At 42.9% G+C, this 17,211-nt stretch overlaps 1 protein-coding gene across 4 annotated transcripts in view; it reads right to left on the reverse strand.

Annotated features, from left to right (window-relative positions):
• Positions 1-11,331, reverse strand: part of LOC138959594 (cys-loop ligand-gated ion channel-like) — a 154,497-nt gene extending 143,166 nt beyond the window's left edge. Inside the window, exons 1-3 of one of the 4 annotated variants that reach the window (XM_070331141.1) lie at positions 10,153-11,331; positions 5,066-6,757; positions 1,424-1,643 (exon numbers count right to left, since the gene is read on the reverse strand). In XM_070331141.1, coding sequence (XP_070187242.1) covers positions 1,424-1,643; positions 5,066-5,115 — 270 coding nt within the window. In that variant the 5' untranslated portion in view covers positions 5,116-6,757; positions 10,153-11,331. Of the gene's footprint in view, positions 1-1,423; positions 1,715-5,065; positions 6,758-10,152 lie in introns of all 4 variants that reach the window. The other 3 variants (XM_070331143.1, XM_070331144.1, XM_070331145.1) reach the window with 3 other exon arrangements.
• Positions 11,332-17,211: the final 5,880 nt, after the last annotated feature.

The following is a 17,211-nucleotide window of genomic DNA, read 5'->3' on the forward strand; positions in this document are numbered from 1 at the left end:
GCATCCAGGTGACGCCTTGGCCAGCGTTATTTCCTGACATGAACCCTATTGAGCAATTTTGGAACTTGCTCCAGACACAGCTCAACAGGGTGGTCCCAAGGCCCACAACTGTCGCTGATCGGGCCGTCCGGCAGGCCTGGACCAACATTCCCAGGCAAGCCAGCAACACGTTGGTCCGCTCAATGCACCGCCGATGCCAGGCCGTCATCGATGCGAATGGGGGCCACACACGCTATAGACTGTTCTGTTAAGCGCTAATAACGCATCGTCTCCGCAACCTTACTGTGTTATGTACCATAAGTCAGTGTTCTACTCTACCAAAAATTGGACATTAAGAATGAAATTTGAATTTTTGTACGATTTTTTTATTAGGCAATAAATGACACTAGACACTGTTTTTCGCGTTTCTTTTGGACGTCAGTATATGTGGAAAAATTACTTCCTTTTTTTTCTTAGATATCAATATAGCGCTCTGCCTCATTCATTAGGAGTCTCACGTGTACAACAGTTAAGTCTCAAAATGAGACTGCAAGTCCATACCCCGTCGACAACTCTAACTATGAAAACCCCACCCAGTCTGTAAACAAGAAATTCCTCCGAGGTAGGAAAAACACCCCCGTCCTCGTCCTTACCATTCTCACTGCCACCAACTGAGAAGTTTATTTCCCTTTGACCATTAATATGTCCCTCTATAAGTCCTTGTAGAATCTTAATCCACCAATAACTCCCTAACCGTGTGTTTGACTGGTCCCAATTTTTGTAAGGACCGTCTCAGGAATGTATAGAACCTGTTCACCAAGTGTGGTGACGATCGGTCCGTTCATTCTTGAGATCTATATGCGAACACAAACACACAAACAAACACATCGACCGAATCCTATACACACCCCTATACCGGGGGTGTGAAAAGACTGCAGACCCACAGACCAGTTCTTCAAACCTTGCAACTCTAAAGAGCTCGAGCACTGAGCTTCTTCCAATGCCGCGAGAAGAACACGCACGGTGTCCTTTACTCATGCACTGCGGATTGATCAGATCAACAGCATGTTCTTTGTCGACAAAATTGTTCGACAGGTAGACAAACCAGACAGACATTGAGAGAGAGAGCCAGCCAGCCAGCCAGCCAGCTAGCGATACAGACAGACAGACAGACATACAGACATACAGACCACCAGGCAGACAGGCCGGCAGACACACAAACAGACACACAGACAGACAAACAAACAAACAGACAGACAGGCAGGCAGGCAGATAGACAGACAAACATGAACCTTTTCTTAAGCCATATTCTTAAATGAACTAGACCCACTTTACAGCAACAACAACGACAAAGACGACGACGACGACGACGACGACGACGACAATAAAAGAAACCCACAAACATTTACAAATTCAAAAATAGCATTTGACAAAAATCACTCACCCGCTCTTTGACCAGGGCCCCGGCCGCGCTGGAGGACTTCTTCCGGGAGCGTCTCCTCTTAGAGAGGGTGGTGGTGGAGGGGGCCTCGCTTCCGCCCATGTCCAGAGCCACGTGACTGCTCCGTCGTGGGTCATGGTGACCGTGGCCCGAGGTGCTGTTGTGCTCGCTGTAGCGGCGACTGTGCGAGTTGGGGTCGACCACCATGAAGTTATAGGCCACACTGGCCATCAAGACACATCAACTCAATCAAGGAGGTGTCAATGAGGGCTGAAGATGGGTGAAGCACGGCTGCTGCAGGACAACCCACGGTCAGATACACTGTGTACGTGACTTTACGTAGTAGGACTCAATTAATGCAATACTGACGAGGGTTGTCTCAAACGTTTGACATGATGAAGGGGGTTAGCTAGAGCTATCGCACGGTCAGAACAGGGTCCGTATCCACAACATCTACACTGCCAAAATGCACTACACTACTGACTATGACATACCGCACGGCACATATCTGCATCGACAACATGTACACGTTGAACGGTACCGTGCTACTGACTATGAAACACTGCAGCGGACCCACAACAGATACACTGTGTACTACACTGCACTACTCAGCGACCATGAAACGCACGGTCGGCCATTAATACCCTATGATGCACGATTACTTGGCCGTACCCACACAGTGTCTATATCGCACAACTTGTCTCCTTGTACACTGTGATTTGTGCATATATACTTCAAAATTCTTGCACTATCCTGTCCTGTGATAAACGGCATTCGACCGTACTGCACTGGCCTAACTGCAAAAGATGACTAAATTGGCCAGAGGCCCATACCCAGATCTTCATCCACCTACGTCCTCGGTCTTTCCAAGACCTTTTTTTTTAAAGTTTGTGTGTGTGGTAAAATTAGCTTTCTTTGGATCGCAACCAACAATGTTTATACACTTCCGTGAAAAGAGAAAAGACTAAACTCAGTGTAATTCTTGAAAACGTAAGCGGAGGAACACGGACATCCGTATCCCCTGACACTGCACAAATGCAAACCGTATGGTGTGGTTTGGGGAAGGTGGTGGTATTGGTTCTATCAAATCGTTATTTGAGGTAAAGATTCTTGGGCGATCTATACACTACGCTGGCTACAATCTACGCAAGAAGGGCTACGATCTACGCAAGGGTGACTGCAGTATATCTAATGGCGGATGATATAAGAATGATGAGATAGTGAATATTCTGTAATCGACGTGCAAACAAGGATTCGTGCATAATCCAATGACAGCACAGACATCACAAGAGGGGTTTCATAACTCCGTTCCTGTCTGGTTTTTGATAGGATGCTTCTAAGCAAGATGTGTAACACTGTGGCTTTTTATATTTATTTTCATAACCCTTGCCGGTGGCAGTAATCATCTCTAAGAAGGACAACCAACATTCTCGGTTATATACAAATTACTTCCAAAATAAAATAGTGCCTCTGTTTAACGCATATTATAACAAAAAGGCTTTGTTAACCCGACTCGCTGAGCGATAATCATGTCACTTGCTCTCAGGCGTCCAACACCATCTAATCACACATATATACTGAAGCTGAGTTTAACTTTTATATCTCACAGTTACTGACTCGGTTTTGTGTGTGGCTGCCAATCAATCAATTAAATGACCCCTTCATCTTGCTCCAATATGCAAATAGCGTGAAAAGCTGAGATGCAGCGTGTTGTGCCCTTGAAAACAGGACTAGAAAATCTTGAGAAAAAAAGTCAGGTAAATAACTCTTTGACTTAAGAGTGTTTATTGTACTCCTAGTAATCAGTCATCAAGTTTCAAAAAAACAACCTTTGATTTTAGCATGGAACACAACAAGAGGCACCCTCTTCTTGTGTCGTTATCTTGACAGATTCTGATAGTTTGTATCACACAGTGCCACAAGACGCCTTACTCCTAATCCGTTACTTTCAAGAAATGTGAAGGTCTTTTGGCATTACAGATGCACACTCTTCTTTCGCGGCAGAATCTTATACTATTTATCACAAAGAGGCCTCACCGTCCACGTCCTATCTATAAGGTAGCACTTTTTGCGGAAATACTGGCCCCGGATTTCTGAGATTCTTCCTCCCGCAACTAACCTTGAGGAGTGGCGATTGGACAGCTCCTAATTGCCTTGATTATCTTCGCTTCCGCTGTGTTTACTTTCCCTAATGCTGCGAAGGCAAACAATTTTTGGGTCTGGTTATATTTGCTCCGTCACTCCAAAATAAACGGAACAATTACCACACACAAAAACCTACGTACCCATTTTCTTATGTCAAGTAACCTGCTCAAAAATAGCCACCGTCTAATAAACAAAACCTTGTCATTACAAGAGCTAGCGGAGAGATTGGGGTAGGAGGGGGTTTAGGGGGAGGGGGGGGGGGGCTACGAATAACTTAACTTCAATAGTGGTCTTGAAACTAAACGAGTACTATGGGTTTCTCATGTGTAAAGATAACTGCATGCAGCTGCTTACAGGTAAATTAGTTGCTTACGCCTATGCCGATTGCAAAATTGTTCGGCCTCAATGCTTTGCCTGCTTGTATATTATAATGCGTAGTTTATGCAATGATGCTATTCAAGAAGCAAAAAGCGATGACTAAAACAAACCCACCCAATAACAAGGCAGCAAAAGACATAAAAACCACATGACCCAACAGAAACTTAAAATAGAGAGATAGAGAGACAGATTTAAATCACACCTTAGAGCGCTAATCTTATATATAGTGTACATATACAAAAAACGTTATGGTGGTGATGTTTCTCATGGAAACTGGCAAAAGTAGAACAGGATATGACTGATAAATATACACATTAAAAAAATTGCCAAAAAATCCCTAAGCCAAATCTGAAGCAGACATAATTATATGGAACAACAAATAACGAAAGGACAGGCAATTTCCCGAGCTACTCGATACCGGATATTGCATTTTCGATTAGAGAGAAGGTAGAAAAAAAAATCGAAGAGAAAAAACACAACAGAATAAGATTTCAAAAGTACATCATGATTTTTTCCAAATCTCTGTGAGACATATGGAAAAAGTCAGCAACATCAGCAATCCCAAAGTCCGGCCTTCGTCGAAGATTGCTTGGCCAAAAAATCAATTTGAAAAATGAGGGTGTGACAGTGCCGCCTCAACTTTACAAAATGCCGGATATGACGTCATCAAAGACATTTATCGAAAAAATGAAAAAAACATCTGGGGATATCATACCTAGAAACGCTCATGAAAAATTTCATAAAGATCGGTCCAGTAGTTTACTCTGAATCGCTCTACACACACGCACACACATAGACACAGACACAGACACACACAGACACACACACACACACACACACACACACACACACACACACACACACACACACACACACACACACACACACACACACACACATACACCACGACCCTCGTCTCGATTCCCCCCTCTATGTTAAAACATTTAATCAAAACTTGACTAAATGTAAAAAAGGAAAAAAACGTGCATAGAAAAATATTCCTGCGAACGGCCTAAACATGATAAACCAACAAATATGTTATTTTAAAAGATGATAAGAAAAATTACAACAACAAAATATAGACTTAAAAAAACCCAGACAGGAAGTTAAGACGAAACGAACCTGGTTCGTTGAGGTGCTTGTCTGCTAGATCCATGATCGAACATCAACATCGCCCACCACTGGCGCTCGTGCAACACACTCGAACTCCGTGTTTCGTCACATAAGACCCCGGTCAGCACACGGTCAGTATGTCCAGCCGATGAACCGAGGCGTGTCCGAAAAAACAACAGCTTGTCCGCGGATTTCACAACGTTGCTATTACATCCCCCAATGCACGGTTTCTCCTGTCCTAATCAATATCTTTGGCAAACACGTCAGAAGGTATTTTCCCCTCTTCTGTATTTCTACGATTTAGACATGATTGATGTTTCACAGCCGTGCCTCGTACGCGTCTTGTTATCTTCAAGGAAAGGAGTCAGTTCTTTTTGCTTTTAATTCTGGCAATGGCTCTTGCAATGCACCATTGTAGATGGGTTGTGTTTTCAGTCTTCTGTTTGAGTGTACAAAGTGCAAACGTGGACTGAATGAACCTTTTCACCGCAAGCTGCGCACCCTTGCATCCAAACCATGTTGCCACTCTTTTGTTTTGTTTTTTTGTTTTGTGGTGTGTGGTTTTTTTCTTGTTGTCCTTTTGTATTAAGGTGATTTTGAATAGCGTTTAGATTTGGCCAAATCAATTGCCAAGGCGTGACACACAGAGGCTTATTCTTTGTCTCTCTGTTAAGAATGATACAAGCTAATATTCGCCGATTGCCTCGGGGACAAAACGACGTTCATTCCACTAAATGAGATTTCACTCTGCACCACAAAAGAGACGAAACGGCTGATGGAAACTTTCATCAGTAACATCAGACTAACTACCAATCGTCTACGACCTGAATGTAATCTTTTTTGTTTTTTTCACACCTTTTCAGAGTGCTTAAATTGCGAGTTCACACAGACTTTTCTCACAGAAGTTAGCAATTTATATTTTATGACCAAAAACGCATCAATCGTCAACATCTGTTCTCAGAATACATCGTGTTTTGTGGGTGACGTTTTCCGGGCCAGTAGGAGTCTGAGCGGTTCACACAGACACACAAATATTGCTCAATTTATTCCGGTGAGTCAGAAGAACAGTCCCCGTGCCTGTACGCACGCACGAAACTGTTGGTGGACAGTCGCTTGACAACAACGTCCATAAAAATAAATACACATAGAGGGAAACCCCCGCACCATTTCATGACGTTTGGAACGTCCATATAATGTAGCAGCCAGTTATTGATGAAGCTTGCTTTCAGCGCATCAGCCTGTTTTTTTTAATTATCTTTCTCTACTAGAAACAAAAAGTCCGCGCTATTGAACCAGTAGTCCCATGTCATACAGCATAGGTCACTTTTTTCAATCAGTTGATCAGACGTCCTGGGTTGGTTTCAGGTCATGACTTAGCTTCATGACATGACTTTTGAGGCATAACTCTAGCTTGCATCTGAACACAAACATGACAGTTGTTTATTACCACTGCTTCTTACTCCTTTTCTTCAGAAAGCTATTCCGTCTCTCGCTCAGTTGCCTGAACCACACACAGTTACTCCGGCATAGTTTGTACGCAGGTAAAACCTGACACAGATGGCTGGTTTATGCTAATTCCGTTCCCAGCCTCCACAGGTTGGGTTCGTAACACGTTGTGTAATGGTGGTGATGTTGTCTTCACGCGGACGCCGGAGTAGTTAGGCTGTCCCCAAAGTTCCGATGTGGAACACGTGCAAGCACCTGTCACATACAACAAAGCAAACGTTTGTAACGATTGAGTAGAACACGAGGCTGACATTAATCACGTGCAACACCCACTGTGTCTCTGCTAGTGTGGATCTGCACGGTCTTCAGAGAGTTTGTGGTGCTATATTGTTTGACGCTGAAACTAATTTCAAGAGGCCGAAAACGTTGCCGTCCTTTGTGTCTTTTTTTTTTTTAGACCACTGTACCGTCAGCACAAAAAGTGCACACTATGCCTACCAGACTCTCATGTGAACAGTATAATTTCGCCACAAAAACTGCACATTATGCCTACCAGACTCTCATGTGAACACTGTAATTGTATTACAAAAAGATGCACACTATGCCTACCAGACTCTCATGTGAACAGTATAATTTTGCCACAACAAATGCATACTATGCCTCCCTCACTCTGATGTGAACAGTATAATTTCGCCACAAAAACTGCACATTATGCCCACCAGACTCTCATGTAAACACTATAATTTTATTACAAAAAATTATCACTATGAGGACCAGATTCTGATGTGACCACTGTGGGTTTGCCACAAAACGTGCACACCCTTGTGTGACCATTTGCCATGAAAAGTGCACATTCTGCATTCCAGTCTCTTATAATGTCAGCGCAATAAAGAATGCATCCTAATAGTGCAATACAATAAAGCAAACGGTTGCAATATATGGTGCGATTGACATTTAACGCGTGTATGGCTAATTGTGTCGGTTTTGAATAGCATTAACTGCTGAAAAGACGATATACAATAATATCCAACATCAATTGTGTTACTGCAGTCGGGAACTGCACCACAGATGAGCGCAAGCATTGCTTATCGTTTGGTTGATTAGATGATAATGATACTGATACACGGAAAAACACAAAACAAAGACAAGGCGAATTCACTCAACTCCGTGTACTAGATCCTGATATGGCCCCTAAACTGAACATATAAATATACTATCAGACTCAAGTATCACGGCTTCAGTAATTTTAACATACTTTGGAATGCACTCCACGTACCAGAGTCTGGAATCACCGAAAACAGGATAATGTCGTCACAGTTTCGTGTGCGTTGTTCCAACCAGACATTAGTGTGACCAGTAAAATAACACAATCTACAATGTAGTCTCTATACCATAATCTGATAGAAAACTAATTATATAGCAGCCGTATATGCAATCTGTCTAGCAGAATCCGGGGTTACCACCCCCCCACCCCCCCCTACTTCTTTGTTGGAGGCCTTTATACGTAGTCGGTCTAACACGTTCGATGTAACCAATATAATTGAATGCAACCTATCCACCAGAACCTGATGCGAATGTTATACTTTGCCGCTGTCTGGCATGCATTCGGTGACGTGAAAACTACGATAATATATAAATTATCCGCAATCTGCAATGTCAGACCACTTAATTCTGCCACGATTCGGTAAGCATCCTCGAGCCAGCAACCGAGTAAATAATGTGTATGGGTATAACGTGTTGGTATAACTGCTTGTGTCAGTCCGGCATGCAGGCGTACAGAGCCGAGATCCAGCATTAGTTTGTCGTTTTGTCAGATCAGATAATTAACAGGTGATCTGAGTGACGAAATGGCTTTGCAATTTCACTTTATGTTGTCTGCTTCACTCTGATGAGACCACTATAATTTCACCACGAAGTATAATGCACTCGGCGTATGCACTCTGTGTATGCCAGATGACTAACCTGAACACTTTAAATATGCTACAATGTTATTATGCCATCTGTCTTCCAAAGTCTGGTTTGACCACCGTAATTTCGTCATGGTGGTCTTTGCATTTTGCCTATCACACTCTGGTGTGATAACTGTGAAAGCTGAAGTCACTTTGCATTTTGCCTTCAAAAAGTCTGGTGTGACAATTAGTATTTTGTCACAATCAACTGTGCATTCTGTCTATCACAATATTTGACAATATATAACACAACTTACTTTGCATTCTGTCTGTCAGACTCTATTGCGACCACTGTGGGGAAAGTGCTATTTTAATTCAATTCAATACAACTTTATTATCTGAATGTAAGACAAACATAATTGTTCCTTTGGTTCGCATAACTTTATACATGTGCTATTATTACACATCAATTAACTTGTTCAAATAATAAAGCGCGTTGGCAGCGACCGTGTATGATGTATTACAGACGTTATGTTACCATGGCAACTCTGCTTAAGTGAAGCTTAATTAAGCCTCGCTGAACGTTTGGTTGTTTATGATTAATAGGTATTCAGAATAGCTTGGCAGAAATGAAGTTTATAATCTTTTTTCTCTTTTTTTCTCTCTCACAGATTAAGTAAGCCACAATTGCTTCGCACGTCATATAGACCGTGAAAAAAACTATTTCGCCACAGATTGCTGTGTGTTACGCCTACCAGACTTCAGTATAAATCATTTAATTACTCTGCAGACTCTGGTGTGAATACTTTCATATAGCCACATGCGAGTATGCGTTCCGCAACCAGCTTCTGGTGTTAATAATATAATTAAGCCACGTTATACATGTTAAGCCTATCAGGTGTCTGTTATTGCATATATATCCAAGGATTCATAATAAAGGTAACAATTCACAGTAGCTGATTACAGTCGAGCCTGTCTAAAACGACCACCAAAAGGACCAACAACATGTGGTCGTTTGAGACAGGTGGTCGTTATGAAAAGGTAAATGGTGTGGGAGAGAACCTCGTTGGGAATCATTATTGGTGGTCATAATGGGCAGGTGATCGTTATGAAGAGGTGGTCGCCCGGGCAGGTTCGACTGTATAAATACAGTGTTTACAGTGCATATGTCGATCAATCAAGCATAGATCTCGGTTTATTTGGAGCTCTGATGAGTAATCAGAATAACACCAGTGCTACGTTTTATTCATCCTGCGTACACGATTCTGCAGATACCAAAATAATTCCACCGCTGTGACAAAACTTCTCTTCCATGATCTTGTATGGCCATCACATAAATTCCAAGAATTGCTGTTGTTGATGAACTCTACAAGGAATCTTCAAAATTATCATCGCTGTTAGAAGAGATTGCTCAGTTTTATTGCACTGACGGTTGTATGTTTATTTTCTGTACTAATTGTTCAGTGTCTGTCTTCACACAATCGAGCATAGTCTTGCCTTAAACTTCGCGATTTAGAGTTGTTTATCTACAGCAGCAACAACAGTTACTACGACGGCGTACACACACACACACACACACACACACACACACACACACACACACACACACACACACACACACACACACATACACACATACACACAAACACGCACGCACGCACGCCTTGTTTTTAGCATAACAAAATAAAAATGAAAATACAACAACTATTGATCTGACAAAGCACACACGTTCATAAGGAGATATAAATCGACGTTGCTTACCTGTTGACAACTGCAGCAAGCAACAGCTGCAGGTAACATCACATAACACTGAGAATTTCTCTGTCCGCCCCCATAGCAGTACGCGGGGAAAAAGTTATAGTCGACTGGCGACCATCCCACATGTGTGTGTATAATTATGTGTGTGTATATGTGTGTGGGGGGGTGTGTGCATACAGTAACTACATACACAACACACACGCTCTAACACATGCAGCTACTGCTGCTACTGCAGTGCACAAACAATCACGAGTATGAACGCTGACAACTAGCGCCACCACCATTACCACTACCACCACCACAACTCTCTCTAGTTTCTTTCTCTCTCGATCAGTGGTATCCCACGAGTCGTGCAGTAGCTGTGCACGCCTGTCACTTTGGGCAACAACACACTACACAAAGTTCTTGGCACAAACACCTGAGATGCTTACTTATGTGTGCAGTACAAATACACAGTCGAGTTGTTGATTTCCAAGCCAGAGTCGCCTCACCAGTCAATACAGGAAAGAGCTCGATTTTGTCGGTTTTTGAATTTTTGAAAATGAAAATGTTTATGTCTGGCCAGACGTCCAAATTACCAAAAAAATGGTCGCTAGCGAACCTGCTAATATTTTTGTTTTCTTCTTTCCTTTTTATTTTTTTATTTTTTAAGTAATCTACATGCGGGCTGGGTGAACTCTTATCCCATTGCGAAATAACAGTTCAGGAAGAAGAAACATAAAATAAAATAAAATAAAACAAAAATAAAATAAAGTCCACAGTACAAATCCGTCTTTGTCAGAAACACGCACCGGATGGATGTCACGTTATCCCAAAACACGTAGGTTCACATAAGTAATCCAATATAGCACGCAAAGAATCAGTGACACTCCAAATCCAGCCTCAGCCGCACCTCTTATCCCATGTTTATTTTCTCACACTTTGTGACTAGAGGGACTGGAACCAGATCCCCAGAAAGTCGACGGCAAGGTACTCCACAGGTGGAACTACGCACGTCTACCAGAGAACGGTGACGAGAGTTTGAAGAGGGAGAGAGGCAAGGAGGGGTAAGTAGCGGAGAGCAAGCGCCGCGACACGACACAACACGAAGAATAGGGGCTACGGACGGCAGAAGAAGGGGCTGGCCCTTTACCATCCAGCTCAGCTCCCGACGCCAAAACAGGACCTCAGTCATGAGAGCCTCAGAGGCGTTCTCAAATCTTCAGATCATCATCCAGTCTTGTCCTATAGACTCGTCGCTGACTGCGTGTTTCTCTTGTCTCAGGATTTTTGGGGTCGGATGCTCGTAAAAAAAAACCTCAGAGTGAACTCGCGTTCGTCAGTAGACTGAACACCAGGCAGACCGCAGAAAGAAGAGTTCCTTCTCGTATCACCAGAGAGAGGGAGAGAGAGTGCCTCCATCGCATCCCTTGTGTTCTCGCCTCAAGGTAAAGGAAGCCCGAGGAACCCAAAGTGGCGCGAGATTTAGGCGTCCATTTAGTTTCGGTGTGCCTCGACATCCAGCATGATTGATATAGGGTTCATAAGCGTGTGAATGACAGTTTAACTTGCAGGCGATTTACTAGGTTTTCTTTTTTCAGTTTAGTGTGAACGTGAGCTAGCCAAATCTCTCGATTTATTTCCTTTCTGTGAACTGTACCTTTTGCCTGTTGCTTTCAGTTTTAATTTTGGCTGCCATTTTTTTTAACCCTTTAGAATCAGTCATTGTTATCCATTTCAATTTCTTATTTTCTTGTTTTTCTGTTCTGTCTTTGTCATTCAAGGTGGCTTTTCGAATCCTATTAATGTATCTCAAGAGGAACGTAGATATAGATTGCTTCTGCAGGAGGGAGCTTGCAGCGTTAGACCCTCCTTCCCCGTTGCCGGGGTTTATTCAGTACCATCCGATGCTTTTGATTTTTTTTTCTTGTTCCTGTTTTCTTTTCTTTTAGTAGCATGTCAGTTCTTCCAATTCCGTTATTGTCAATCAGGACTCCCCACCGACGCCCTACCTAGAGGTCCCGGGACCCACAATTATTATGTTTAGAGGGGTCCAAGGACCCCCTCAGCGGAATTTGAGAGGGTCCCAAAAACCTGGGGGACTTTTGGCAGTACTGTGAGACCTCCATACAAATGTTGTAAGTGTTATTATTTTTTATATTGGTTTGATTTTAATTGAACATTGGGGTCGGTAGACATCCGGCAGAACATTTCCTCGTCTTCGAAATCCATGTACAGTTCAGTGTACGTTCTTGTCTATTCTGCAGGGAGATTAGCAGACGATTACATCAGTACCGCATGAAAACTCAAATTAAGTGCAACCCGGTGTAACACGAAATTTGTACTCCACAAAAAATTGACTCCGGAGTAAAAATTACTCCGAGTACACCTGTCGTACGAGAAAAGAACTCCACAAGGAACGAAAAAATTACTCCCTGCACAAAATGTTTACTCCCCAAATTTTTACTTCCAGTAAAAATCTCGTACGCGAAAATGGGATGCGGGCTAAGGGATAATGCTAATATGAGATCTCGCGCAAACGAATGTCGCGCTACGCCTCCCTTCAACCCTTTCCACCACCAGGACTAACAAGGGAACAAGGGAGTAAAAGTTGCGTACACCTGCATGACGTGGCCAGTAAATTGGTCGTGTTAGGGTTGAGTAATTTATTCGTCAGGAGTAACATTTTCGTACGAAATGTTAACTCGGAACACACCTGTCGCGGGGAGTACTTTTCTCGTGTTATGGGGGAGTAATTGTTTCGTAAAGGGAGTAACATTTTCGTACGAAATTTTTACTCCGGAGTAAAAATCTCGTGGGAGTATTTTTCTCGTGTTACACCGGCACCCGCTCTTTTTAAGATTATTTCGTAACGGGACCCCCTTCAAGTATTTCTAGTACGTTCTTTCTGCTTCTAGTGCGTTCTTTCGGCTTCTAGTGCGTTCTTTCGACTTCTAGTGCGTTCTTTCGGCTTCTAGTACGTTCTTTCGGCTTCTAGTACGTTCTTTCGGCTTCTAGTGCGTTCTTTCGGCTTCTAGTACGTTCTTTCGGCTTCTAGTGCGTTCTTTCGGCTTCTAGTACGTTCTTTCGGCTTCTAGTGCGTTCTTTCGGCTTCTAGTACGTTCTTTCGGCTTCTAGTACGTGTACGTAGGAAGCAGGGACGCACAGTTTGGGGAGCCCTGTGAAAAAGATTTATTGCGCGAGCCGGACTGAATATACAGAAGGCTCTAATCTGTTGGCAACAAAATAAACAAACAAACGAACAAACGAACGAATGAACAAATAACATAAAAAATACGTAACAAACATGCAAACACACACACACACACACACACATACATACACAAACACACACACACACACGTTGTAGACACACACACACACACATATATATGTATAGGTTACAACACGAGTGGTTTTTTATATGGCTTGTATTTCAGTCAAGACCCAGCGGATGAATATCATCGGGAGACACGAGCCTCTGGCGAGTGGCTCTCGATTGATATTCCCGCTGGGTCTTGACTGAAATACAAGCCATATAAAAAACCACGAGTGTTGTAATCTGTATATCCCATTCTACCATCAAACACAAAGTGTAGACTACTAGCGGCACTGTTGCGATCTGTGCAGGGTAAAACTGTTGCCAGCGAGACTTAGCCCTTTTGCAACCTTAAACTAAGTGACCGTCGCTGAAAAAATAAAACGAATGAGTGCATCGATAAGTACGCGGTAACACTACTTTCAGACCATTTAAAAGCTTTAAGTAAAGGTTCATAAGTTGCAAGAAAGTAATGAAGTCGAATAGAAATTAATTTAGTTGAAGCGCACAATTCTTTTGTTTTGCGTTTCAGGTCGGCAGAACGGGCGAAACGGGTTTGGGACCCATTTGGCTTACTCGATTCAGAATCGATTCCACGTTGTTTTTCTCGAACGTGTGTAATTAGGCTTATTGACAGAGAAGCACATTTTAGGGAACAAATATGTAGGTTTAGATTTAACCATTTGCTCCCTATTTGAAATGTATCTACGTGATAAACTGTTTTGCGAGTGTGTTTGCATGGATGAACTTAAACTGGTATGGTGTGAGGAAAACGCGACCGACACGTCTGTCACCGCCGATTGATTGCATTTTGAAGGAATATGACTGGATTACGGAAAAATATGTGGACTTACTGCAGAGCCAGGCAAAAGAGTAGACTTGCTCGCAAAACACGTGAAACAGCCGATGTTTGATAGCTGAAGGCGCACACCAAAACACACTACCGACAGATTCTCAAAAGTCGTCTGCTAACGATGCAAGGGGAGGGTACTCGTGTTTTTGTTTTGGTTCGCTAGCATCTGGTTATCTTGTAAGTTGAATGTTCGTTTTTTTCGACCTGCATTGCTTTCATAATGAAAGAAACTTTTGCTTATTGCATCTCATACATCAGATCAGTTCTGAGATTCATTTTTGCGTGCAACTGATATGGTTTTCTGAGCCGTGCAATACGATTTTAGAACTTCATACAAATGTGTCACATTGTTCGGCGCGAGGTCAAAGGTCGGGAGGAAAGTAGTCCTTTGCCCAAATCGGAATCTGCACTATCATATATTTTTTGGAGTCCATGATGTATTTATTGAGCTATAAAAATACAACATATATACCCATACTGAAGTAACAGAGACAAAGAAGGGAGGTCATGGGATATATATATATATATATACACACACACACACAACACCACACACAAAACCAAACACAAAACCACACACATAAACACACACACACACACACGCACACACACACACACACACACACACACACACACACACACACACACACACACACACACACACACACACACACAGCATCTCCCTTGTCTCGATTCCCAGTCTATCTGAAAACATTTAGTCAAATCTTGACCAACGGTAAAAACTATCAGCTGTGTCCCTGGTTTGTCGTCGGCCCGGGTGTGAGTAAACTCCAAGCAGAAGAAGCTGAAGACATAGAAGAAGAAAACTAACAAAAGAGGACAGTCAGAGGAAAGTTGAGTAAAAGGGGAGAAAAGTGCCGTGGGAGACTGGAGATTAGGAGTGCCCCCCCCCCCACCCCCCCCACCCCACCCCACCCCCCACCCCCCACCTCACCCCCTAATGCCTGCAGGTTGCAGGATGCTTCATACACACAAGCTTTGTTTCTGTTCAAATTAACTAAAAGGCCATCAATCAAGTCGTCTACGTTCATGGGCTGAAACTCCCAGGGCTTTTGCGTATTTGACCGTTTTTACCCCGCCATTTAGGCAGCCATACGCCGCTTTCAGGAGAAGCATGCTGGGTATTTTCGTGTCAAGTTCTATTACCCACCAAAATCTGATATGGATTACAGGATCTTTTCAGTGCGCACTTGGTCTTGTGCTTGCGAGTACAGTACTGTACACACGAAGGGGGACAAGGCACTAGTAGGTCTGCAGATATGTTGACCTGGGAGATCGAAAAAATCTCCACCCTTAACCCACCAGGCGCGGTCTGGATTCGAACCCACAACCTTCCGCTCATTCAACCTGGCCCGGGGGAAAAAGAGTGGGGCGTGTGCAAATGGCTACGCAAAATAAAATCTTCCCCCTGGGTACATTTTTTGTCCATGGAATGTCGGGTTTAGGAATGGAACTGCGCAGGACTGGGAAAGCACTTCTCCAGAACCTATACCATCACCGAAGGTCTTGCTTCACTATACCTCAGACACACAGTAGCGGTAAAAGTACTAAACTGTGAGAATCATAAAAAAAGGCTTATTTGGAAGTCGGTGAAGCGTGACAAAGGTTTGCGAAGACTCGGAGCTAAAGAGTCTGCAAAGTTTCAATTATTTTCAGGAAGCAAAGGTGCGAAAAATGTTAGAAAGAAGCATCACAAATCTTGGCACCGAAGTCACTGATGCGTTTTGCAGGTAAATTTAGTCCTAACCCACTGCGCCACATAACCACCCCCAGGTATTGGTGCTTGTATCGTAACACAGGTAAAGCCTGAGAGAAAGAAAGGGGGTGGAGGCGATGGATGAGATGGAGGAGACAGGTAAGAGAGTCAGACACGTAGGGCAGGTTTAGTGGAGGAGCGACTGAGAAATGGGGGGGGGGGGGTTGTTGGGGGGGGGGGGAGAGGGACAGAGAGAGAGAGAGAGAGACAAGGACCGTTGCAGGATTATTCGAAGAGGGAGAAGGCGTGCGTGAGGGGGAGACAGATATGAGAGTAAATAAAAAACAAGTCGCGTAAGGCGAAATTACTACATTTAGTCAAGCTGTGGAACTCACAGAATGAAACTGAACGTAGTCCGCCGCTAGTGCAAAAGGCAGTGAAAGTGACGAGCCTGTTTGGCGCGGTAGCGGTTGCGCTGTGCTTCATAGCACGCTTTACTGTACCTCTCTTCGTTTTAACTTTCTGAGCGTGTTTTTAATCCAAACATATCATATCTATTATGTTTTTGGAATCAGGAACCGACAAGGAATAAGATGAAAGTGTTTTTTAGTTGATTTCGAAAATTTATTTTGATCATAATTGTTTTATTTTTAATTTTCAGAGCTTGTTTTTAATCCAAATATAATATATTTATATGTTTTTGGAATCAGAAAATGATGAAGAATAAGGTGAAGGTAAATTTGGATCGTTTTATAAATGGTTTTTTTTTTTTTTTTTACAATTTTCAGATTTTTAATGACCAAAGTAATTAATTATTTTTTAAGCCACCAAGCTGAAATGCAATACCAAAGTCCGGCCTTCGTCGAAGATTGCTTGACCAAAATGTCAATCAATTTGATTGAAAAAGCCGGATATGACGTCATCAAAGGTATTTATCGAAAAAAATGAAAAACGTCCGGGGATATCATTCCCAGGAACTCTCATGTCAAATTTCATAAAGATCGGTCCAGTAGTTTGGTCTGAATCGCTCTACACACACACACACGCACAGACAGACAGACAGACAGACAGACAGACAGACACACACACACACACACACACACACACACACACACACACACACACACACACATACACCACGACCCTCGTCTCGATTCCCCCTCTATGTTAAAACATTTAGTCAAAACTTGACTA

Source organism: Littorina saxatilis, linkage group LG2 (genome assembly GCF_037325665.1).
Source record: "Littorina saxatilis isolate snail1 linkage group LG2, US_GU_Lsax_2.0, whole genome shotgun sequence".
Classification (NCBI taxonomy): Eukaryota; Metazoa; Mollusca; class Gastropoda; order Littorinimorpha; family Littorinidae; genus Littorina; species Littorina saxatilis.